Source organism: Plecotus auritus, assembly GCF_963455305.1.
Source record: "Plecotus auritus genome assembly, chromosome: 5".
NCBI lineage: Eukaryota > Metazoa > Chordata > Mammalia > Chiroptera > Vespertilionidae > Plecotus > Plecotus auritus.
Window position 1 is genome coordinate 157,636,287 of NC_137776.1, and position 24,220 is coordinate 157,660,506.

Sequence of the window (24,220 nt, forward strand, 5' to 3'; positions counted from 1 at the left end):
TTTGGCTCAGTGCATAGAGCGTCAGCCTGTGGACTGAAAGGTCCCAGGTTCGATTCTGGTCAAGGGCATGTACCTTGGTTGCGGGCACATCTCCAGTAGGAGGTGTGCAGGAGGCAGCTGATTGATGTTTCTCTCTCATCAATGTTTCTAACTTTCTATCCCTCTCCCTTCCTCTCTGTAAAAAATCAATAAAATATATATATATATATATTTTTTTTTTTTTTTTAAAGAAAAGAAAAACAAAGCAAATCGAGGTTAAGTAATTTCTTCTGTTGAGGGTGTACCTCTTCTCTGGAAACATTGGTATTTCCCCCTCACCGTCTATGGAACTTTTAAAAAAAAACCACAAACTGTATATTCAAAATACTGGATCATAGTCATGAACCCTGTCGCACCAAGGTCCTAGTTGCCATAAGATCTTATTTATCTGCTTGCATTAAAACGTCAGGGCCTTGTATGTGTTCATTTCCTATGTTTTATGGCATTGGTCTATTGACATCTGAGTCTATGAACCTTGTTTCCAGCAGTTTCCCCAACTGCTGTTCCCTGTCTCTTCCCTCAGCTACACAGCATGTGGCCCAGAGCTCCATCCTGGGACTCTCACACATGTAAACATTCTAGAGGCTGTCCTAGAGGATTTTCCAGGTTAAGGAAATGGGATTTCAGGCTGGGAAATAGCATATCATGATTTCACCCAAGAAGATCACATCCTATTGGTCTAGATCATGTAAGTTGCTGTTTATTGGAAGTGTTACAGTTCAGTCTGACATGGTCTAAGCCAGTGGTCGGCAAACTCATTAGTCAGCAGAGCCAAATATCAACAGTACAACGATTGAAATTTCTTTTGAGAGCCAAATTTTTTAAACTTAAACTTCTTCTAACCCCACTTCTTCAAAATAGACTCACCCAGGCCGTGGTATTTTGTGGAAGAGCCACACTCAAGGGGACAAAGAGCCGCATGTGGCTCACGAGCCGCAGTTTGCCGACCACTGGTCTAAGCCAAGGGCTTCACCACATACTCATACCAACCTGTGATGACTCTTTTTACCTCTGGGGAGAAGAGATACCAACCAAAAGATGAGAAAAGCAGAGAGGGCCAAGGGTAAATCACAGAGGTGAGAGCTTCAGGGAACCCTAGAGGTGGTCTGTCTGGTTCAACTCCCCACATTGTGCTGGAGGGAAGACTGGAGGCCAAAGAGGGTCAATGGCTTGGCCAAAGTCACACACAGTTATTTTGTTTTGTTTTACACACACACACACACACACACACACACACACACACACAGGAGTCACACTCACACCAAACTGGTTTTCTTCCATAAGAATTTGTGTTTAAGGTAGTTCTCACAACTGCTGAGTAGCAGAGCTCGAATTGCAATTGAGGTCCCCTTATTCACAGGCCAATTCTCTTTGTCTTCATCAGACCACAGTCATTTTTGTATTGAATATTTGATCATTCTCAGACTCAATGTGTGTGTTAGATCCCTAGATTTTATGAAAAGAGATCTTTAATGGATGCCATCCTTCTCTATGGGTGTTAATTTAATCCTTAGCAGTTGTCAGGGTTTTTGTTTTTAAGAACGAAAAGATGTCCGTGGCTTTTATGAAAGTCCTATTCTAAAACGTGTCATGTTCCTGTTTTGCAGGGAGTCCCCAAGTCATCCTTCCTGACCGAGGAGAAGAGAGCCAGGCTGAAGACCAACCCCGTGAAGGTACACTTCGCTGAGGAAGTGCTCGTCAGCGCACAGAGCCAGGTGCGTCTCGGGCCGGGCATTGAGGTGGCTCTGCATGAGGCTGGTGAGCTGCCTCCTGGCACACAGCAGCCTAAGACTCTGGAATCCCATAGCATGGAGAAGATGCGGAGGAAGTGCAGTGGGTTTGCTAGAGGCTCTGTGCACCCCCAGTGAGATGCAAGCAATCATGGACAGAGTTCTCTCTGGGGGCTCGGGGCGGGGGCCAAGGAGAAAAGCACTGGGAGCAGTTCTCTGTTATTCTGTGGCGCCATGAAATTCAACAGATTCCAACTGTTAAGTTCTCATTTTGAGTCTTTGAACTCGGTATCCCCTTTGAAGGTGATATACAATGGTAGTGATGATGGTAGTAGGGATGGCTTTTTTTTTTAAGTGCCCATCTATTGAACCTCTATCGTGTGAACCTAAACTTTTGCTGTACATAATCCTTAGTCACCACAATACTCTGCAAGGGAGGTATTGTAACAAAAGAAGAACCCGAGGCTTAAAGAGGTTAAGAGAATTAACCTCTGAGATCACATAGCAAAAAAACAACAACAAACAAACCAGGAGCCCAGGTCTCTGTGACTTCTGTTCTTTTGTTTTCCACCATGACTTGCTGTTTAGTTCCTTTGAAATGAGGGGATCCAGGGTTGGGGCTTCAGAAGACATATTAGTAACGAGAAAATATTAGCTGGAGTTTGATGTTTTTATGTGGACTATTAGATAAAAGACTCATTTATTCATAATCTATACATTTTCCTCCAGTAGTCTGTAGCTTTTGCCATTCTGAATTTAGCGACCAATATTAGATTTTGACATTTCCAGCTTGTCCTTATCTTCTCACATAAGGAGACCAGCAAATGGGGAGTCCTGGCCGTTTAAACAAGAGATCCAGGTGATCAGGTTCATATCTGCAGAGCCCTTATTTTCTACATGTCCTGCTACCTAACAGACCACACTTCATTCGACCTGAGAGTGAAAGGTGGATTTGTTCAGGAAGGGGGCCATGGGAGGCCTAATGCATGAATCAGAAAAGACCCACGATCTGTCACTCAGCAATATTTGAGTCTCTGTGTGTCCACATTTATGAAAATGGGTTGAGCCTCTTTATCACATTAAATTTAGATTCAACATGTGTGTTTTTTTAAGGTAAGATTTCCTTCTCTTTTTTTAATGTTTTTAATTATTTCAAGGAAAGGAAGGGCAAGGGAGAGAGAGATAGAAACATCAATGAGAGAGAATCATCATTGATGGGCTGCCTCCTTACGCCCCCTGCTGGAGATTGAGCTCACAACTGGGCATGTGCCCTGACCAGGAATCAAACTGTGACCTGGTTCATTGGTCGATGCTCAACCACTGACCTACACCAGCCGGGCTCAACATGTGTTTTTAAGAGTAGTACACAGTGATGAGAAGTAGGGGCTAGAACCCACTAACCACACTGGTTCCAGCTTGGATCTCGGTGACTCTAGAGAACCTCTCGCTGGTTCTGGAGGACGCTAGCCCCAAGGACACTCTTTATTTGCACTAAACACTCAGAGGTCAGTTGTTATGAGAGCTGGCCCTGGGGCATTCTCCAAACCCAAAGGGAACATTCCCTGCCCTGCTCCACCTCGGGAATGCTGGCTGGCACGGGGTCACCAAACACTGACCAGGCCTCTGCCTCCTTTCCAAAAAGCCCTCCAAGAATGGCGGTTCCTTAGGTGATCCCACGAGTATGGGGTGACGGTTGGGATGAATGGAGGCAGAGAACAACCCTCTGCCCTTTGGTGATGCTTCCCTACAGGGAATACTGTAGTGAAATGGGGGAGGAGGGGCGCGTCTCAAGGGTTTCACTCCAACCTCACCAGGCACAGTGTACAGTGTACATGCTTGTCATCTGACTTGTTAAACTGCATCCCCTAAGGATGGCAGCCAGCAGTGAGGTATCAGTGGTGCAATGCTATCAGTATGCCCCACCATGTCTCACGGCTCTAGTGGCTACCTCCTGAACAAGTCGCACCTGTCTCTGTGGCATAGGCCTCACCCATTGGAGAAATCTCCAGATGCAAGAATCACGCCGTAGCATGATGAGGAGGGGAGGGAGGACCCTGTTCTCTGCACCAGGCAGGGCCGGAGACAGGAAGGGCTAGTTTCATCCCTACCCTTGTGTTTTACAGGGAAATTCTCTGTTGTGTATGCCCAATGTGCTCAAGCTGTACTTGGAGAATGGACAGACCAAAGCTTTCAAGTTTGCAGCAGACACCACTGTGAAGGTATTAAGAGTAAGCTTGAATCTCTTCCCCAGCGAGAATTTGCTGGCTCCTAGGATCCCCCGCATCTTGCCCTGCAGCTGCCTTGGTGGTCTCACAACCACCATAGTCTGAGCACCTGCAAGAAGCCAAGAACCGTGTTATCTCCTTTAGTTGTACAACCACCCAGCAAGATTTCATCACCATCAAAGGGCTCAAAGAGGTGAAGGGACTTGCTTTCACCCTTAACCACTGGACTTCCCTGCCTGTTGTATGTGATTCCCCCCATCTGCTACCCAAAAGACAAAGCAGCTAAAAACCCAGATGAGATGTCAGGGCAGGCCCAGGCCTCTGCATATTCTGTTCTGAGTCGAAATCAGTTTCACTTATATTTAACAAGTTTCCCCTACAAGATGCTCTGGTCAGAGGGTGAGGTAGAGAGCGAGGTAAAGGGTGGGCCCTGTATTCCAGGAGCTTACAGCCTACTTGAGGGAGGAAGGACATTCAAGGAGCTCCCAGTAGTCGAGGGCAGGATGAAATGAGGGCTGTAAAGAGAGGGACAAGGAAGTGCTCTGTGCAGGGGTAAGAGTGCCACCTGTTCCATCCGGTCAGGACCTCAGAGAAGGCTTTGGAAAGAAGCTGGACCTGAGCTGAGTTTTGAAGGGCAACTAAGAATTCAACAAGGGCAGGTGGGAATGGGGCTGCTGGGGGCTAGGGGTGCAGGGTGCACATCAGTCTCAGGGAGTCACATTAACTGATGCAGAGAGCCGGTCAGACGATCATTGCCCAGTTTGGGGTATTATGTTCTCAGCGAGTTCAGTGGATGAGAGGCAATAAGCAAGAAATCAAATCTAGTGTGTGTTGAACACATGCCATCTGCCAGGTTCTGTTCTACGTGCCCTATATGGGAAATTAATTTAATGCACACAACAACCCTATGAGATAAGTGTTAACATTGTTATCATTTTACAGACCAAAAAGAGACAAAAAATAAAAAAAGAATGAGGCATAAAGAGAGTAAACAGTTTATCCCAGGACACACAGCTAATAAGTGGTAGTCTAGCTGTAGAAACCATTCACTTAATTTTAATATACTGTCTCTCACTAAAGAACATAGCTTATGTTGAAGAAAATAATATTAAATAGTGATGAGGGAAATAAACAGGACCCTAGGACAGAAAATGGCAGGGCAATCAGATTTAGATACAGTGACCAGAGAAGGCCTCTCTGAAGAGAAAGAAACAGCCTTGTGAAGGGAAATGGGGAATGTGTGCCAGGCAGCGGGAACAGCATGTATGAATGCCTTGAGGCAGCAAAGACCGGGTGATGGCCAGGGGCCGCTGTGGCATAGCAACTCTAGCAGCACAATATGAATTATCCCATCCTATCAGCGACTCTAAATAGGCATCACTATCCTCCATTTCTCAGGAAGAAAACAGGTTCAGAAACATCTGGTTAATTTCTCACAGCTGCAGAGCGGGTGGGTGCTGGGTTCTGTCTGGAAGGCAGTTGAAGATGCAGACTCCAGAGAGAAGATGAATCCGCTGACCTTAAAGGGAGGCATCAGTCCCCAGGGGGTGGCTGTAGTCTCCCAAGTAAAGCAAGAGAGGAGAGCTGTATGGGCGGCCTGAGAAGGGGGTGCAGGGCCAGGAGGGGCATGAGAAGTCTCGTGTGTGGGCTGTCTAGATTCAGCTGCCTGCGTTGGCAGTGAACCCAGTGAGCCTTTCTCTCCCCGGCTGCACCAAGGAGCAGAGAGAAGGCCAGGGAAGTCTTCCCTGTTCTGTGCCTGAGCCTGAGGGCCGGCCTGCTCCTCAGGTGACCCCCATGCCTCTCTGTGTGGCAGGACATCATCCTCACGGTGAAGGAGAAGCTGTCAATCCGATGTACGGAGTACTTTGCGCTGGTCCTGGAAGAGCAGTACAACGTCTCCCGGCTGCATCTGCTGCATGAGGAGGAGCTCATCCAGCAGGTACGACCTGCTCCTGCTCCTGCTCCTGCTCCTGCTCCTGCTCCTGGCGAGGAGATCCGGGCTGGGCAGCTGCGCGCCTCAGCCAGGACCTTGGGGCACAGGGCTCAGCACATCGGCAGGTTTGATGCACTTTCTTGTGCCGTGAAGGCACAGAGTCACTCCGCCTGGAGATAACAGGACTAGAGTCAGGCCTGATTTTCACATGAGGCCCCATTTTGCAGATGTGGAAACAGGTTTAAAGAGGCAAGGTGACTTACTCAAGGTAACAGCCAATAGAGCCCCATCTTTTGCTTTGGCTCTGATGATCTTCCCCTGAGCCTGCTGCCTCTGAGATGTGAGGGAAGCATTTGCTGCTGTGTCTAAGCCCTTTTTGTGAGACTTAACCCCGTGCTGGTCCCTGAGGGCCGGACAGAACAAACAGTCCCTCTGCACCTCTCAGTCTTCTGGCCATTCAGTGATTTGCTGTACCAACTTTTTAAAGCCAACACAGGTCAGTTCAACAAATCCTTGTTGAGTGTGTACTCTTATAAAGATGAGTAGGATTTCCACAATTGGAAAAGGAACAGGGGCTTTTTAAGCAGGGTAACAGCATGAGCAAGACATGACCTCGTGGAAGCCACTCTCAGCATTCCTCATTGCAAGTGGCGCCTTACTCTACTCACCCACCTCCCATTACTGGTGCTTGCACACGTTTTTAAAAAATCATTTCTGTTCTATTAGCATTGGAAAAGAGAAACACATTAAATCCCTAAGGTAGTTTAAGTGGGGAAAAAGGTACAGAATTTATATAATGTAGACTATGCTATTATTTGTAGGAAAGAAAGCATGAATAGGAGCATGTATAATATATATATACATAGACTGTTTTGGGAAGGGCATATAAGAAACTGGAGATTTCTTTCCAAAAATTTCTCCTGGGAAGGGGAATAGGTTAACGGAGTCAGTGGGAAACTTTACTCTTCTGAGTCTTTTACATTTTATACTCCTGGGAAAGTCAAATTAGGAGCAAAGGCCTGCACTGCCTTGGGAAACACTAAATCGAAATGTCTGGGAACTGTCTTTCATTGTCTTTTTTTTTTTTTTTTTTTAGTTTTTTTGTGTGGAATAACTGCAAGAACAAAGGCAGCTGAGATTAATGGTATCTCCCTTCCCCATCGCAGGTGGTAGAAAAGGAAGAGTTACAAGACTACCGCTGCCTCTTCAGGGTGTGTTTTGTTCCCAAGGACCCCCTGGACCTCCTGAAAGAAGACCCCGTGGCCTTTGAATACCTCTATCTGCAGGTGACTGGGTCTGCGCTTCCTAAAATAACAGTGGTCGTTCTCAAAGATGAAATTGGGTGTTGTTTTTAATTAAATTTTTATTGTCGACACTGTTGCAGGTGTCCCCCCCAACCCCCGCCTTTGGCCCGCCTCCACACGTCCCCACCCCCTTCCCCAGGCCTTCACCACACTGTAGTTTGTATCCATGGGCTATGCATATATGTTCATTAGCTAATCCCTTCACCTTCCTTTAACCAGTCCCCCCAGCCTCCCTCCCCTCTGACCTCTGTCGGTCTGTTCAGTGTATCCATGCCTCTGGTTCTATTTTGTTCATCATTTTATTTTGTTCATTAGATTCCAAATACTAGTGAGGTCATATGGTATTTGTCTTTCTCTGCCTGGCTTATTTTGCTTAGATGGACCTAGAGATTGGGTTATTTTGAACATGAGCTCAAGGCAATTAAGCAATTCCCTGGTGTAGATTATCTTTATCTGAAGGAGAGTGGGCCTGAATATCCCTTACAATTCCTTTTTCCATCGCTGAGTTGCGATCTTAGGAGATTAGTGATGTATTAATGAAATTTGGGCTGTCCTCAATGTAGATGCTACATTTCCTAATGCCATTTAAGATCTTTAGAGTTACAGTTTTTATTGCTAAAAGAGGCTTTAGTGCTTCAAAGCTTTATTTTACAAAATTAGCTTCCTTGGTCCCTGTAGCCTTTTGCTCCCCTCACTCCACCTCCATAGGTAAAATTTACTGTGTCGTTTTTATTCTGATGAAAAAGAATCATTTGGGAGGCATCAATATTTGAGATAACTCAAACTAGGTGACAACTAGTTTGAGTTATCTCAAAACTTGCGCAAAGTCTTACAGAAACGATGGTAGTAACTAACAACAACAATACTTTATTTTTGCATAATACTGTGCCCCTCATACCTGCTTTCAGATGCATTACCTAATTTAAACCCCACAGAAACCACCTCAGGTAGACTTCACTATCCCCATTTAGCAACGGGAAGAACAGCAATGTTCGGAGAGTCTTAATAACTTAACCAAGGTCACACAGCCAAGCGTAGGCAGAGCCAGGTCTCAAAGCTGAGCTTCTGGTCCTGCTGCCTTTTGCTTGAGAGAACTAGGAGCACAGTTCCTCTGCTCCTGGTTCCCAGTTCCCTGATCTGATCTCTTCCAGAGCTGCAGCGACGTGCTGCAGGAGCGCTTTGCTGTGGAAATGAAATGCAGCTCTGCGCTCAGACTTGCGGCCCTGCACATCCAGGAGCGGATCTACGCATGCGCCCAACCGCAGAAGATCTCTTTGAAGTACATAGAGTGAGTGGCGGGGGACTCGGTGACCCAGCAATAGCAGCTGTGCTGTATGGATAATCTGGCTGGCCCCTGGCCAGAATGGCCAGATTCCATAGAAAGCTGATATTCACCTACCTAGCCTTCTGTCCCTTGTCTTTCTATCCAATTTCCTCTCCACCCTCTCCCACCCAGCCGGGCTCCCCCAGATGTCAGAATCTGGCTGCTCCCTCTGGGGCGGAAGCCAAGTCCAGATAGAGTGACACAGGATCCCTTTGTAAGTTCCCAGTTCCTGGGAGAATACATAGGGAAGTCTTTTGATAACTTCAATGAAAAGCCCTGATAAGGGCAGGAATGCCTTGAAAATTAATGTGTGAACCAATTACGTTGCATTATATTCCGACTAAGGAAGTTTCAGATCCTGGGATTCCAACACCACCTAATTCTTAGCCTAAAATTTGCTCTTGGCAGTATCACCCAGGTTTGCTATAACCCCCTCACCAAATCTCAGCTCTGTTGTCCTATCTGGCATCAAAGTCAAATGAGAGTCACATTTAAAAATTAAAACAGATCCAGGGCTCTGTCCCTGATGTACTGGGCCAACTCTCTAGAGAGCGGGACCTGAGAATCTGTATTTTTAACAAGTTTGTTAGGCTAGCACCATTCGGAAGCACGACCTCGGGGATTCACAGGTGCTGTGTGCTGCCCCTGAGGGCGTGTTACACATGCTCGGTCATTCTTTGTCATGTACACTGTAGTGAAAAAAGATCAAGGTCTCCTGCTCTAACTAACAGAATATCACACTGCACCAAGTGTAATGAGCTCCCAGAAAGATCAGTGGGGTTTTCCTGAATGGCTGTGGCTTTTGTGTATGTGTTAGGGTGAGGGGTAAGAAATATATATAAATATATTTATAAACTTATATATTATGTACTTACATAAAATATCCTATATAATAAGAGCCTAATATGTAAATTGGCCAAACGGCGGAATGACCGACAGAACGACCGGTTGCTATGACGCACACTGACCACCAGGGGGCAGGCGCTCAACGCAGGAGCTGCTCTCAGCCCGAAGGCCCCAGGCCAGCAAGGCAGGTGCCAGCAGGGCCCCCAATTGCCCTGCTGGTTGCCCTGCAGAGGGAGGCGACCACCAAGTACACTGTAAAAATGGGCCTCCTTGTCTCCAATGTCTCATGGCAGGAAAGACTGGGGAATAGAGAACTTTATATCTCCAACGTTACTCCGAAACATGAAAGGCAAAGACATCAAGAAAGCCATAAGCTTCCACATGAAGAGGAACCAGAATTTGCTGGAACCCCGACAGAAGGTAATGGAGCTCTAGCCTCAGCCGACTCACCCAGCTGTCTGGGGACTGCATCTTCAACATTGCCTTGATTTTAGCAAGTGAATAACTCTAACTTATGTCTTTTTTTCTTCTATTTAAGCAACTTATTTCCGCTGCCCAGCTACGTTTAAATTATCTACAGATCCTTGGGGAACTCAAGACATATGGCGGGAAAATCTTTAATGCTACTTTAATGGTACGTTTTAGAGAACTGTGGAATCCCACCCTTATGAGGGACCTTAGAAGTCCTCTGAAGATCAGTGAATCTTATGGCCTAAAATTTTTGAGAACTCTGTCATGTACTAGAATTTGTTTGGGAAAGTAAATATCGTGCCATTGGGAGTGTTTATTGTGCCCTTGCTTGGTGCTAGCCCTATGGTAGGTGCTGGGGGAGGCAGAGCTGACATGATTTCTACCTTCCAATGATCGAACAAAGTAGCCACAAGACAAAGCAGAGCCACGAGAGACACACAGGGCGATTCTGTGGAGTGTGAAGACAGAGGGTACCACTGCCATCTTAGGGTCAAGAATGGAAGGGGAAGGGGGTAAGGAAAGGCAAGAAGATTGGATTTGGCCAGATTTCCATGTAGAGGAAAGGCGTTCTGAGGGAAGGGTACTGTAAGCTATTGACTCTGGAGCTTTGGGAATATGAAGGTAGAGCGGGAAACGTGGAAATCATACAAGAAAGATAAGAATGTTAGACTGACTGCCAGGCTGGGGCCCCGGTTATTCAGAAAAAGGGAAGAACTGAGGAGTGAAGCTGAGGAGGGAAAAGAGAAGCAAAGGAGCCTTCTGCTCTGTTTCCCGGTCCTCCTCCTGCTTCCTTCTTGGAGCCGAGGCCCAGAGCTGTGTGCTTTTCAGCCGTCTGTAATGGGGGCTGTGGCTTAAGGGAACTCTCCCCACCACTCAGTCAGCCCCAGAACTCTCCAGCACAAAGCCAGACAATTTACCAATTAGAGATTTTTTTAAAAAAACATTAACAAATCTTCTTTTAGTGGATTTAGTATGTCTATCAGTCATTTGCAGTGATGGGTCAATTTAATTGCTGACTTAAACAATAGAGATAGGAAAAGAGAATCCATGTTTTGAGAGCAAGATAAGCAATCAGATCAAGCATGTCAAACTCGTGGCCCACAGGCCACATGCCTCGCTTATTTGGCCTGTGTTGGCCTTTGAGTTTGACATGCTTGAATCAGATAGTTAGGGAAAGGGGAAAATAGATGGCGTCTTGTATATGAGTAGATGACCCAGAGGTTGAAGAGAGACCAGAGCACAGAAAGGAAGGCTTGAGGGTATGAGAAAAGCTTCCCACTTTTCCCAAGGGCCAACCCTGTTCTCTCCAAGCTGTCCCCAACACCCCTTTATCTTTCCTGTCTAAGGAAATAACTGGTAATGGGAAAAGAACCACGCTGAGCTGGCTCAGGGTGCTTGCTGGCCATTGGAGTTACACTGTAGATAAACACAGTCTGTCATCAGGGAACTTGGCAGGGAATCTGAGACTTGAGTACAAATAATTACAATAAGAAGTCACAGCTCAGTGTTATGGGAGACGTAGACAGGAAGTAGTGTGGGAACAGCACAGAGGAAAAGGTCTATTCTGGTTTGAGGAGACAGAGATCAGGCAGATAGTTTCTGTAGATGTTTGCAGTAGGTTTTGATGGAAGCTTTCCAAGAAAGGTCAGGATGTCCATAGGTAATGATGGCAGGGAAGGGATTCCAAGAGGAATGAAATAGGCGCATAGGTATGAAAATACAGGTTGCGTCTACGGAACAGGTAATAGCCTGGTTTGGCTCTCCATTGTGAAGGGTCTTGAAGAGATCATTTATACTTAATTTAGCTGTCATTGGGGCCCAGTTTAGGCTGTTGCCTCACTTGGTAGTCCAGGGAGCGGCAGTGGGACCTGAAATAAGAATCTGGAGTTTGCAGAGAGAGGTATCATGTCTTACATGTGCCGTGTATTTGACTAGCTGTGAATGGAAACTAATTCCTCCTCTGCCCTTCTGCAGTTACAGGATAGAGAATCCTATGTTGCCCTTCTAGTTGGAGCCAAGTATGGGATTAGCCAAATTATCAATAGCAAACTCAACATCATGTCCACGTTGGCAGAGTTTGCAAACATCAGCCGTGTCGAGCTGACAGAAGAGTCTGAGAAAGTGAGCATGGTCAAAGTGTACCTGCAGGACATCAAGGTAACACACAGGGGAGAGGTTCTGAATCCGGGTTCTGGAATTTGCGGCTAACTTATTTTAGGGTAGTTTATATGCATGTGGATATTTACAGAGTCTAATGTCCAACATTTGCTTAAGAGGATGACTTGTCCATCCTGTCCCATCAAAGGGAAAGTGGTAACCACGGTGCATTTTCCCAGGCAGGTCCTGAAAGGTTTCTTCGTATAAACTGAGCCTGACCTTGTGCTTTCCTGATGGGTTCAGAAACTTAGATGGGAACACCAGATGGGACCAGAAGGGCTGTCCAAGAGTTTTGAGTGGCAGCAATTAAAATGGGTAAATGATGTAGTGAACTTCCTGAGCCTCCCAGGGAGGTCCTGCATTTGTCCTGCCTTTCTTTGCTTTCATATCAACATGATCAGAGATGGTGCTTTCTTCTTACCACCCTCTCTCTCCTCTGTTTGCTTTTGCTTATTTTCCTTTTCTAGGTCAGGTCTTGAAGGGGCCCCATTATGTGAATGAGCAGAGTGGGGTGGGTGGTTTGGATGAGAGGCTACGATAGGGGTCAGAGATGGAGAGGCAGGAGATATTGTGGAGTTTCGATGGGAGGAACCCACACATGCATTTGCTCATTTCAAGTCTTAAAGGTGAGAATACAGGACGTGAAGCCTGCCTGGGGACCAGGGCTGGGTTTACTTGGAGTTTCTCATCCGCCCCATGTGGTCTTGTTGTCTGGCTTCAGACTGTCCCTTCGCCCTTCACAGGCTTAAGAGCTCTCTTTACCTTCGAAGGTTCTGACTTTGCTGCTGGAATCCAACAGTGCAAAAGACCTGGCCTGCCTGGTCGCCGGGTACTACAGGCTGTTTGTCGACCCGGTTACCTCCATCTTCCTCTGGCCGGGGAACAAACAGCAGGTGCACCGAGTATCTGCTGAAGAAGGTGAGGCACTGAGGCTTGCCCGGTAAGGACGGGTCCGTTTCACTGCCCTGTGGGTACGGGCAGCCTGAAGGGAGGTGGAGAATTGAGTTGAGCTGACACTTCCACTCAAGTCGATGTGAGCTACTTCTCCATTTATTTCTTTGTAAACAGTTGATCTTTCCAAAGTCCTAAATAGAGAAGCTTTCTTTGTACCTGAGAGTCCCTAAAAATATAAAAGGTCTCTGATTCCCTGTAGAATTTCCTAAAATCATCTCTAAGATCCATTGTATCGTGTCTTTATTTGCCATCAAAAAGTGCTGTCAGTTATTTGTTCAGAAAGTACAGATGGCCAGCCCTGGCCGGGTAGCTCAGTTGATTAGAGTGTCATCCTGATACACCAAGGTTGTGGGGGTTCGATCCCCAGTCAGGGCACATACAAGAATCAACCAATGAATGCATAAATAAGTGGGAAAAGTCAATCTCTCTCTCTCTTTCTTTCTCTCTCTCTCTCTTCATTGTCTATTTTCATTGTACAGACACTCCCACCATGGCTAATTTCAAGCTACCAACTTGATGTCACTGAGTGTGGAGATGGGGAGAGATGCTCAATAGCATATCATTATGTAGTCTTTCCTCCATGTGGATAAAATATAATCTCCAGAGCTTAGATGATAGTAAGATAAAGTAAAATGATCAGGCAGTGATGAGTTTGGGGTATTTGTGAACTTTGTCTTTAACACAATTTAGAAGCAAGGGTTGATGCCTTAGGGAGACACAGCTGAGTGGGAGCAGTGAAGTCGTGGAGGTCAGATGGCGGGAGGGCCTGCTTCTACCAGGGCAGGTGGCAGGGTCAGAGAAGGTGCTGGGGGCAGGGGCAGTATTTGAAATAGATCTCGAAGAACATGCTGGAGTAGGCCAGACAAAGGAGGGAGGAGAGATCATTTGAAGCAAGCGGGGAGGCGGGGGGCAGGGCGCAGCCTGGAGGGAAGACATGGAGGGCAAGGTCATGAGCTGTGAGAAGCTGTCTGTAGTGGCTGGAGCATAGGAAGGCTGCGGGGGGCGGCCAGGCTGCTAAGGAGGGGTCAGGGCCGTCTTGGGAGGCCTTAGCTCTTGTGGGGGAGCTTAGGCCTTTCCCTGTAGGCAGGGGAAGCCATCAAAGGGTTTAAATAGAATGTGATGTTGATTAAAAGGAAGTTTTTAGAAAGATCCCCCTGCAGGCTTATGGTAGAGGAGAGATTGGAGACCTGGTTCAGTACTCCCCACCCTCACTCCATGGAGCCTTCTCAAGTACCAGTAGCTGGATGAGTTGTCACTCTCCTGAAACCCTGTGGCACCAGTGGGTCCCCAAGACACGGCTTTAGAAGGTGTCAGCCTAGCAGCCTCAGACTTCCCATGTAGGTGCTAACATACAGATTCCCAGGCCCCACTCCCTAAATATTTGACCCAGTACATCAGGGGTAAGGTCAAGGATCTGTTCTGGATTTTAAATATGATTCCCATCTGACTTTGATCCCAGACAGGACAGAGCTGAGATGTGGGGAGGGGTTTAGGAAACCTGGGCAATACTGCCCAAGCAAAGTGAAATCCAATCAAAGAAACACCCCCTTACCCCCCCACCCCCGTTTCTGGGAACAGATAGCTCTCCTTGGAAGTGGGGATTGAGGTAGTCCTGTCTCTCTTTCAGGGGGTTCAGATAGATGTGGGAAAGGAGGCCTGATGTTGTGTGTCCTGTGGACCCTGTGTCAGTCACTATAGCGTGATCTGGGCCAGTCACCCTCCTGACCTCAGCTTTCCAATCTGGAAACTGGAGGGCCAGCAGCAGTGGGGGCGGGGGCCATGTGCCAGTCCCCAAAGGCTGTTTGGTGACCCTCCGTGTCCCCTGTGGTGCAGGCTACGAGTCCAGGGCGTGCAGTGACTCCGAGGAGTCCTCCGAAGTGGACTGCGTGCTGGAGCCCCTCTCTGACCAGCACGGGCCGCGGCTGGGTCCCTGCCGATCACCCGCAAAAGAGGAGCAGCATCCCGGGGACAGCCCCACGCCTAAGGTGGCCGGGAGAGGCCCGAGCGCCTGCGGGGCCAGCAGCATGACTGACAGTGCCGAGTCCGAGGCCTCCGACTCGGCCAACACCGAGAGCCGAGGCTGCAGGACCAGCGGCTCGAGCGAGTCCATGGACGCCCTGGAGGAGGATGACTTGGACGCCTGCTCCTCCAGCAGGTCCGGCTTCTTCCACTTTGGCTCGCCAGGCTTCCCGGAGAGAGTCGATTCTGACAGCCAGGAAGAGAGGAGCAGGACTGAGACCAGCGGCTTCCTCTGTCTCCTGGACCTGGCCCAGCGAGCCAGCCCTCAGCCCCAGAAGACAGAGCTCTCTGAGAGTCCCACTCCTGGGACATTCGGCTGGGCACCAGACCCCAGTGCGGCCAGGCTGGACCCCGGGCTGTATGAGGGCAGCCGGACTGACTACTACAGCCTGTGCTCCAGCGTCTCCCCGGCCAGGCACCTGAGCGACAGCTCAGACAGCACAGCTTCCCGGCAGGGTGGGGGCCCGCCAGCCTGGGGCCAGCAGGGCTGGTCTGAGGCCCAGCCCAACTCCACGCTGGAGGCCCTGGGCCCTGCCTGCGAGGAGGGCAGCTCGGATGAGGAATACTATGATGCAGCTGACAAGCTCACACCCCCAGGCACCCTCTCAGGTGAGCCCTCCCCCGCTGGTTTGCAGACTCGGCAGGCAGGGACCAAGCTTGAGGGGGAAAACACATGAGTAAAGCAAGGTCATGGTCCTCTTTTGAGGAGGCTGCCCTGGGGTCTGTGGACTAAATTACAAGTATCATGACTTCGCCCGGCTGGCGTGGCTCAGTGGTTGAGCGTTGACCTATGAACAAGGAGGTCACAGTTCGATTCCCAGTCAGGGCAAATGCCTGGTTTGTGGGCTCAATCACCAGTAGGGGGCAGCCAATCAATGATTCTCTCTCGTCATTGATGTTTCTATCTCTCTCTCCCTCTCCCTTCCTCTCTGAAATCAATAAAAATATTTTTTTAAAAAGGAATCATGACTTCAAGTCAGAGCTACAAGGAAGGCTCAGAGCACTGTGGGCAAGCAGTGATGGACAAGGATGGGAGGCATTCACACAACGGTGGAAATCAGGGAGGACTTCCCAGAAGAGGTGGGAAAGTGCTGAGACTGGTGAGATAGACAGAATTTACATGGAAAGCAATGGGTTTGACAGGGCTGCCCAGCAGCAGGAAGCAGATATGTGATTACCGACCCTGAAGCTCCATTAAATGAGGCCTTGAAGCAGAAAGAACCTACCTGACAGGCTCCAGTGGCCCCTTAAGGGACTCTGATGTAGGAAGGCAGGGGAGGTCTGTTGGTCCTGTTCTCTCAGGTTCCTCTTGCCTTCCTCCCTGTACAGTGAGTGGGCAAGTCCTTCCAATCACAGTGACTTCCCAGCTGACCTGAGAGCCTTCCAAGACATTTACACACACACATACTGAAGGTGACCTACTAGGGGCTGGGGATGCCACAGCCCTTGTAGTTGTGCTTCAGCCCTTTCCAGGTGCTCCCTGCCGACAGTGGTTGCTCTTTGCTCATGGGAGAAAGGCCAGCTCCGTAGGTTGAGGCCCTGTGTGACACAGCCTCTGCCTGCCTCTCTCCTCCTAAGCCCTCTCTCTGCATCCTGCCACACAGACCTCCTTGCCATTCTTTAAAAGGGCCAGGCTCTTCCCCACCCCTGGCCTTTGTGCATGCTGCTCCTCACTCTGATCTTTGGTTCCTGATGCCCATCCATCTGTCAGTGCCCGCCCCGCCCCCCCATCACCACCACCTCTAGAAATTCACTTTTTCTAGAAACTTTAACCAGACCACCAAGCGGAGGACGGGTCTCCCCATGCCTGTCACATCTTCCTACAGCACCCTGGGTGCTTCCTGCCTGGCACTTAGCACTGCCTGTAATGATGTATTTATTTGGGTGATCTTGTGATGATGTTTCCCTCCCTAGACTGGAAACTCACTCGCCTGTGTCCCAGCATGTAGAGCCTGGCAGTTGTTGCTGAGTGAATGCATGAACTCTCCACCATCTACGCTGAGTTCCTTAATTGGCTGTGCCCCTGGGGACAGGAGAAACCCATGGCCAGCTTGTGCACTGCCCTCCAACTGTGTCCAGGCCCCAGCCTTGCCCTGTTGGGCTAGGCATTGTGCTGGGGGCAAGACAGACCATCAGCCAAGGCCTTCCTCTAGTCAAGGACATAGGACCATCCTGGACATTCCCTATTTTATAGAGAGCCAGTGTGGTCCTGGGGAGACAGCCCCCAACTGGGACTCCTCACCCAACTCACTGTGGGAGCCTCTCCCTTTGTGGGCCTCAGAAGCACTCTTGGTCAGTGGCTGTAAGTGGCCTAGGCAGCAGTTCCAAAATGTGACTGGGCATCAAAATCACCCAAGGGCCCTAGATTAAGTCCTATTGATTCCTGGGTCCCAGGCTCAGAGATTCTGACTTAAGAGGTCGGAGAAGCAGCCTCCAATCAGGTGTTTAATAAGGGGCAGCCCGTTGGGAACAACGGTCTGAGTGTGAGAGCCCTCTGAGTCTCAAGTGCCGGCCTGGGACCCCCGTTCCTCTGGCTGACTCCCAGGGCTTCTTCACTGGGGCTTCTGCTCAGGGAGATCCATCCGCACGCACACCACCCCTCCCCCCACGTCGGAGAGTCATGCCACTTGTTCAAAAGCAGGCTCCTCAGAACCTCACACCTGTAGTGACAGGAACAACCACGTAGCAGCTCCCTCCAGTGAACACATGTTAGGCACAGGCCTTGTGCCGGGTGCCGGATACGCACTAATTCATTTAACCCGCATGACAGTGCTGGCTGGTACCATTGGTGCTGACTGACTTGGGTTAACACAGCACAAAGGAAAAGTGAAAAAGGATGTAAGATCGCTTAGAAAATTGCTAGCAAAGGTGAAGAACTGCTTTCGACACAGGCAGCAAGCAGACGAGGAGGCTGGGGAGCAGGATTCCTTGTCGTAGTGTCAGAAAAAAATGTGGCTATAAAGAATGACCTCTACTTCTATTATTATTTTTTTAATATATTTTATTGATATTTCACAGAGAGGAAGGGAGAGGGATAGAGAGCTAGAAACATCGATGAGAGAGAAACATCGATCAGCTGCCTCCTGCACACCTCCCACTGGGTACATGCCCTTGACCGAAATCGAACCCGGGACCTTTCAGTCCGCAGGCCGACACTCTATCCACTGAGCCAAACTGTTTTCGGCTATTATTATTTTTTTTAATCAGTGTTTGAATTTGAAATTTTAGGGAATGTATGGCTGACTTTCTGGGTCATAAATCTGACCCAACTCACTTGGCTGATGAGGACGGAGCGCCTTCATTGATAGTTCCAGCAGCTGTAACCTTGTTGGGGGGAAGGGGAGTTGTCAGTCCCTAAAAGACAAATGAAAGACAATGAAACGGATCTTGGGCAACTCAGAATCAAAAACTGTCTGCCACAGTTACTATCCCCAACTTCCAGAGGAGGAAATTGAGGAGACCAAGGTTTAACCTGCCCAAAGTTAAGCAGCCCGGCCATGGTTTGAACTCAGGCAATCCTGAGTCCTGAGCCCAAGCTCTTAGTGCCTCTTTGTTTTCCTGCTTCTTTTTTTTTTTTAATTTTTTTTTTTACATTTTCTTTAATTACTTTAATATAAAAGACAGCAATGTTCCATAGTTCACATAATACTTAAAAAAAGTTTTAAAACCCTCTACTAAGTACTTAACGAAAATAAATTTATTGAAGGATAGCAATGACTACAAAATTAATACTACCGAATCGTTACTGGTACCTATATAAGTGGAGGGTATTTTCCTGCTTCTTATGTACTTTTTCCCTTTCTTGATTCTCAGGGCCCGGAGCTATTTCTGCTGCAGAACCCAGTGCCACACGCACACAGAGTGAGGCCAGCTCTTGCAGCCCCGAGGACAGCCTGAAAACTGGACCAGACGGAAGAGAGGCACGCAGGAGGGGCGGGGTGAAAAAGTATGCCAAGACCCTGAGAAAAAGAAGGTCTTTCTTACAGACCGACTACACCTGCCAGGTCTCGTTCCCCCTGGCGCCGTCAGCCTCCCTGGAGAACGTGGACGACGTGTGCTACTACGACAGGGAGCCCTACCTGGCCCTGGGTGCGCCCTCGCCAACGGTGTCCTCTCTGCAGGACGTGCAAGGTGAGCCCGGCCTCCTGGAGACCAAGGCCCTGGGGCTGCTGGCTCCCTTGAGGGAGGCCAAGAGCAAAAACCCAGCCTCCCGGGTCATGGAGATGGAGCCGGAGACCATGGAAACCAAATCGGTCATCGACTCTCGAGTGTCTCCTATCTCCGCCATTCGCCTCCGGATGGACCCCAGTCCTAAAGAGAATTCTGGGGGTGCCCCTGTGCCTGCCACTGTTGCCAGTTGCCCAGCAAGCACCCCTAACTGTCCCAACCCAGGTTCATCTGGCCCAGACACAGCTCAGACAGAGTCTTCCCAAACTTTATCTGCATTTCAAGACTCGGAGGGCAGTGCCCCCGAAGAACTCTCCATAGAGCTTGAGGGCAGCACCTCCCCCCTCTCCAGCGCTGAGCCGAACACAGGCAGAGTCTGCCTGGCCATCAGCCAGGGGCCACCTACTGTCTCTCAAGGAGACACACTAGAGCTGGGAGGAGTCCTGTTGGGAACAGGATTGGGATCTTTGTTTACAAATCATACGCAAGAGACTGCCCCCCAAAACACCGAGCCTTTGTTGCCTCTTGGAGACAGGCCTGGAAGTGGCGAATGTGGAATAAATTCAGGAGAGAAGACGGCTTCTTTCCCAGAAAAGGAAGAGCAACAAGGACAACAATCGCTGGAACGTGATGGAGAAGTTACAAGCAAAAATGGCACCAACTTAGGTCATGATGGATCTGGGAAGGAGCCAGGTGACCCTGCGGGTGATGTGTCCAGTGCTGTTCCGCAGACGATTGGTGTCAGTGCTCCAGATGGTGGGATAACAGCCTCCCTCCCCTCTGAGACTCCTGGGACAGGGACGGACCCTACCCCAGCACACTCCCCCACCGAACTCCAAGGGCAAAGCAGAGAAACCCCAAGCCACGCCTGCCAGGCCCCAGAACAAAAACTATTGGCAGAGCTGGATTTAGACCCGGATTTCCTGCCTGAGAACCAGACCATTCCATCAGCCTCCCCTCTGGAGGAGGTCAAAGCAGAGCCACTTAACCATGTGATAGGGGAAGACACAGGCCCTCGGGACACCCCTCAGCAGGTCTGTTTTACTTCCAGGCCTTCTCTGCTACACCCACTACCATGTCCCCAAGGGGAGCCCCACTTAGAAGGTTCAAACCAATGTTCGCTGTCAGAAAGCACAGACAAAACCCCTAGCATCTGCCTCCCAGCTGAGAAGTCTTTCATGTGCTTGTCCCCAGAAAGCCTTCCTAAAGTTTCTGCCAGTCTCAGGATGGCCACATCTTTGGGGTTTGCGGGGGTGAATGAGACAGTGGCCCCCGGGATTGGAATGGAGCAGTGCAGCTGCCAGCTCTCCTATGCCACCTGCTTCCGCGGCCTGCAGCCTGAGACAGAGGAAGAAGACAGGGACTCGAAAGCACACCCCACCGCCCCCCTCACCTCACCGCCCTCTGCAGGAAGCGGGCTGGCCCTGCCCTGGAGGCCGGCCCGGGCCCACAGCTGCAGCGCCGAGCCCCTGTCGAGGAATAGCCACATCTGGCCGGAGTACTGCTCCAGGGCTCTGACACGGTTGAAAGCTGCCCCCGCCAGCGCTCCCGAGGGCTTCCTCCGCCTCTCAGAGAGCCTGCTGGAATTACAAGACATTTTAGAAGCTTCCTGGGGGAATGGGGACAAGCACCCCCCAGAGAAGTGCACCTGGCACTTTTCTGAAAGCCGGAGCCACCTCTGCACAGGCTCCCAGAAGCTCCTGTCCAGCTGTCAGCACGTGATCAGAATGGATCAGTCCCCCGAAGAGATGCAGGGTGCCGTGCGCGACACCTTCCAGTACCTGGTCCAGCTGGCTGGCCTGTGCTTCCAGTTCACAGACTGCAGCCGCTGCTCCGCCCGGCACAGGGAGGCAGCCGGGAACCTCAGGGACGTGGTGCACACCTACCACCAGTTTGTGGAGGCCGCCAAGCTGACCTGCGAGAGAGGCTACCACGACCTGAGTGTGAAACTCTTGGCCCGTCAGTGCACGGCCCTCACGGCTGCCGTGTTCTGTTTGACCCAGAGGTTCCGGGCATCCACTGCCCTGTGAGCAGGCTGGCTGCCCAGACCCCCGGCCCTGCCCTGGATGCTTCCCGGGAAGCCTCTTCCGTCCCTCCACCCACCCTCTCAGATGTTTACGATTTAGAGTATTTAAATAAACTGCTGCTTAATCTTGGTCTGAGTCAGACAGAATGATCATAAGTTTGGGTCAAAACATTCACTCCAATCCATTCAACATACATTTACTGAATACCTCCTCTGGGCCAGGCCCTATGCTAGGAGCTCAGGATAATTGCAGACAAATAAGACAAGTCCCTCCCTGGTCAGGATGCTCACAGACCTTGTGGGATACAGATAAGTAGATTACCATCAGTAAAGTGTGTATCCTTAAAGGAGCATATCCTGGGGTGTGGAACTAAGAAGTCACAAACTGTCCCAAGAAGCAGGAATGAGGAAGGAAGCTGGGGGGTCACCAAAAAACACAGTTTTCTTATACCACACTATTTGGCAATAACTTCCACAAACAGGAGTGAATACATGTGGAATCTGATAGATTCCATCTTCACAAGCACCTGCACCAGGAGGCCTGGTGATCTTGGAGGCCTCGCTGTGATAAGCCTAGATTGCCACTAGGTGGCAGTAGGTCCCTTAGCTGTGTCGCTACACTCTTCAGGTGTGCTCTGTGCTTGATCTGAAATGGACTGCACCCCTAAATCTTGCATCCTATTTTTGTTGTAAATAGTTAAAGGGCGAACATGAAAGCCCTGAACTAGATTTGCCTTTTTTGAGAATAATATCAGCACAAAATAAATGTATTTAGTACCTTTCTCACCAATCCCAGTTGAGCCAGTTAATCCCAGTTAATCTTGGTGGGATCTTGGACAAAGCACCTCTCATTGCTTTGGCTTTCTCTTCTGTAAATTGGGGACACTAACAGTGCCGGCTCTGTAGGGTAGACATTAAATAAATAATCTAGTAAATACTCAGGAGGTAATTAACACCCAGCTTTGTGGCTGCTCCTCTTAGTCTGAAATCCTTCCCTGCGCTTGTTTTCTGACTCCAGGAAAACTGATTTCCACCTACCGTGGGAACGTTTCCCCCGGCTTCTCAGTCCAGGCCAAAGGGGGTTTAGACACTCACCTTGGCCGGCTAGAGTTCATCCGAGGGGTCCCTTTGCCCCTCTAGTGCTCCTAGTCAGTTGTGAGCTCAGCGCTGCCTCTGTGGGTCCTCTCCTCTAGGGCTCCCCAATTCCTCTCCTTCACCCAGCAAGAGCAGGAGCAGATTTGTAGGTGTTTAGTCCCCCACCCGAGCGCTCTCTAATCAGAAGGAAAGCAATACCTTGGGAGAAGAGGAAAAACATCCTTCCCATCCCCTGTTACCAGTTACTTGTTAACTGGTAAACAGTTAACCAATACTTGTGCCAGGAAAATATTTTCTTTTCTTAGAGGCCTGTTTCTTTTCACAGAATACTTGGAATTAATTTTAAATGAGGCTCTTGAACACAGATTTGAAGTGATTTCATGGCAATGAAAAACAGGAACAATAGGACACCGAAATAATAAAAATCGTACGATGTTAAGAAGGACCTGAATGCTTTTACCAGCAGAAAGCTGTAAAGAGCTACATAACTCGTTTACGTGAACACCATCTATATGTTCACAAGTTCAGAGAAGGGGCTCAGGACTTCAGCTCAATCGGGGCTTGAATCCTGGCAGTGTTTTTACAGGCACTTGTTTGGATCTCAGTTTCCCCACTGACAAAAGGAAATACTCGTCTCCATTTAGTGAGGGTCCACAATGTGCCAGATGCCCTGAAAACACTTTCTTATCCACACAACACCCTAAAGTAGACATATAATGAAAGCCTAATATGCTAATCAACTGAACGGCGAACGACTGGTTGCTATGACGTGCACTGACCACCAAGGGGCAGATGCTCAACGCAGGAGCTGCCCCCAGCTCGTAGGCCCCAGGCCAGCCAAGGTGGGTGCCAGTGGGGGCCCTCTGATTGCTTCGCTGGTCACCCCACAGATCGGCCCTAATTGCCAGCCAGGCCTAGGGACCCTACCCATTCACAAATTTCGTGCACCAGGCCTCTAGTTGTTATATAATATACATTCAGCATTACTATGGGAAATAATTCATAGGAAGAAGACTGAAGCCTCCAGCACAAGCACTCAAATATTGGTTTCCTTCTTTCTTTGTTTCCTCTTCCCTCAAATCCATGTACTTCCTTTGATTGCTACTCTGCAATTTCCATGAGGAGTAAAAAGTCCCAGAAATTCTGAGAAACCCCTCATTGCTTGTTGAGATGCTAAAGTACAGGGGAGTTACCCTGATTAGCACTAACTTTGAGATACACAACTCCTACATGACATAGGCAGAGTGGGACTGCCTACTCCACAATGTAATAGTTGTTTAATGACTAAGAAACTACTGGACATTTACAGTTCTCCTTTCTTTTCCCACCCATTATCATATCAGCTGATTCATTTCTTTCAACAAACATTTTGGCACACCCATGCCAGGTAATACCTAATGCAAGATTATGGATGTAAATGATTGGGTGAGATCCTGTTTTCAAGTATTCTTGGTCCAAGAGATAAAACGACATGTAGAAATAGAGACCTACAACATAAGGCATGTTATGCTCGGGGCAACCAAAGAGAACAGATAAAGTGTATGGAGAGAAGTCATTGCTGGGTGGGAGCAGAAGAGTGATCAGGGAAGGCTTCCTGTAGGAGGCAGCATTAAATAGAACTGGTTTGTCAGGACATATATTTTTTTTTAATATATTTTATTGATTTTTTTACAGAGAGGAAGGGAGAGGGATAGAGAGTTAGAAACATTGATGAGAGAGAAACATCGATCAGCTGCCTCCTGCACACCCCCTACTGGGGACATGCCCGCAACCAAAGTACATGCCCTTGACCGGAATCGAACCTGGGACCTTTCAGTCCGCAGGCTGACGCTCTACCACTGAGCCAAACCGGTTTCGGCAGGACATATTTTTGAGTAGCTACTGTGTGCCATGTCCTAGATTTGATAGATAGGAAGATACGTTTGGATGT

General features: G+C 49.0%; 1 protein-coding gene across 1 annotated transcript in view; it reads left to right on the forward strand.

The window, feature by feature from the left end:
• FRMPD1 (FERM and PDZ domain containing 1) overlaps positions 1-21,319 on the forward strand; it is a 68,814-nt gene extending 47,495 nt beyond the window's left edge. The window contains exons 6-16 of the mRNA XM_080668221.1: positions 1,647-1,754; positions 3,893-3,988; positions 5,808-5,933; positions 7,094-7,213; positions 8,383-8,519; positions 9,695-9,821; positions 9,940-10,035; positions 11,847-12,029; positions 12,800-12,947; positions 14,817-15,611; positions 18,816-21,319. Coding sequence (XP_080524347.1) covers positions 1,647-1,754; positions 3,893-3,988; positions 5,808-5,933; positions 7,094-7,213; positions 8,383-8,519; positions 9,695-9,821; positions 9,940-10,035; positions 11,847-12,029; positions 12,800-12,947; positions 14,817-15,611; positions 18,816-21,199 — 4,320 coding nt within the window. The 3' untranslated portion in view covers positions 21,200-21,319. The remainder of the gene's footprint in view (positions 1-1,646; positions 1,755-3,892; positions 3,989-5,807; positions 5,934-7,093; positions 7,214-8,382; positions 8,520-9,694; positions 9,822-9,939; positions 10,036-11,846; positions 12,030-12,799; positions 12,948-14,816; positions 15,612-18,815) is intronic.
• Positions 21,320-24,220: the final 2,901 nt, after the last annotated feature.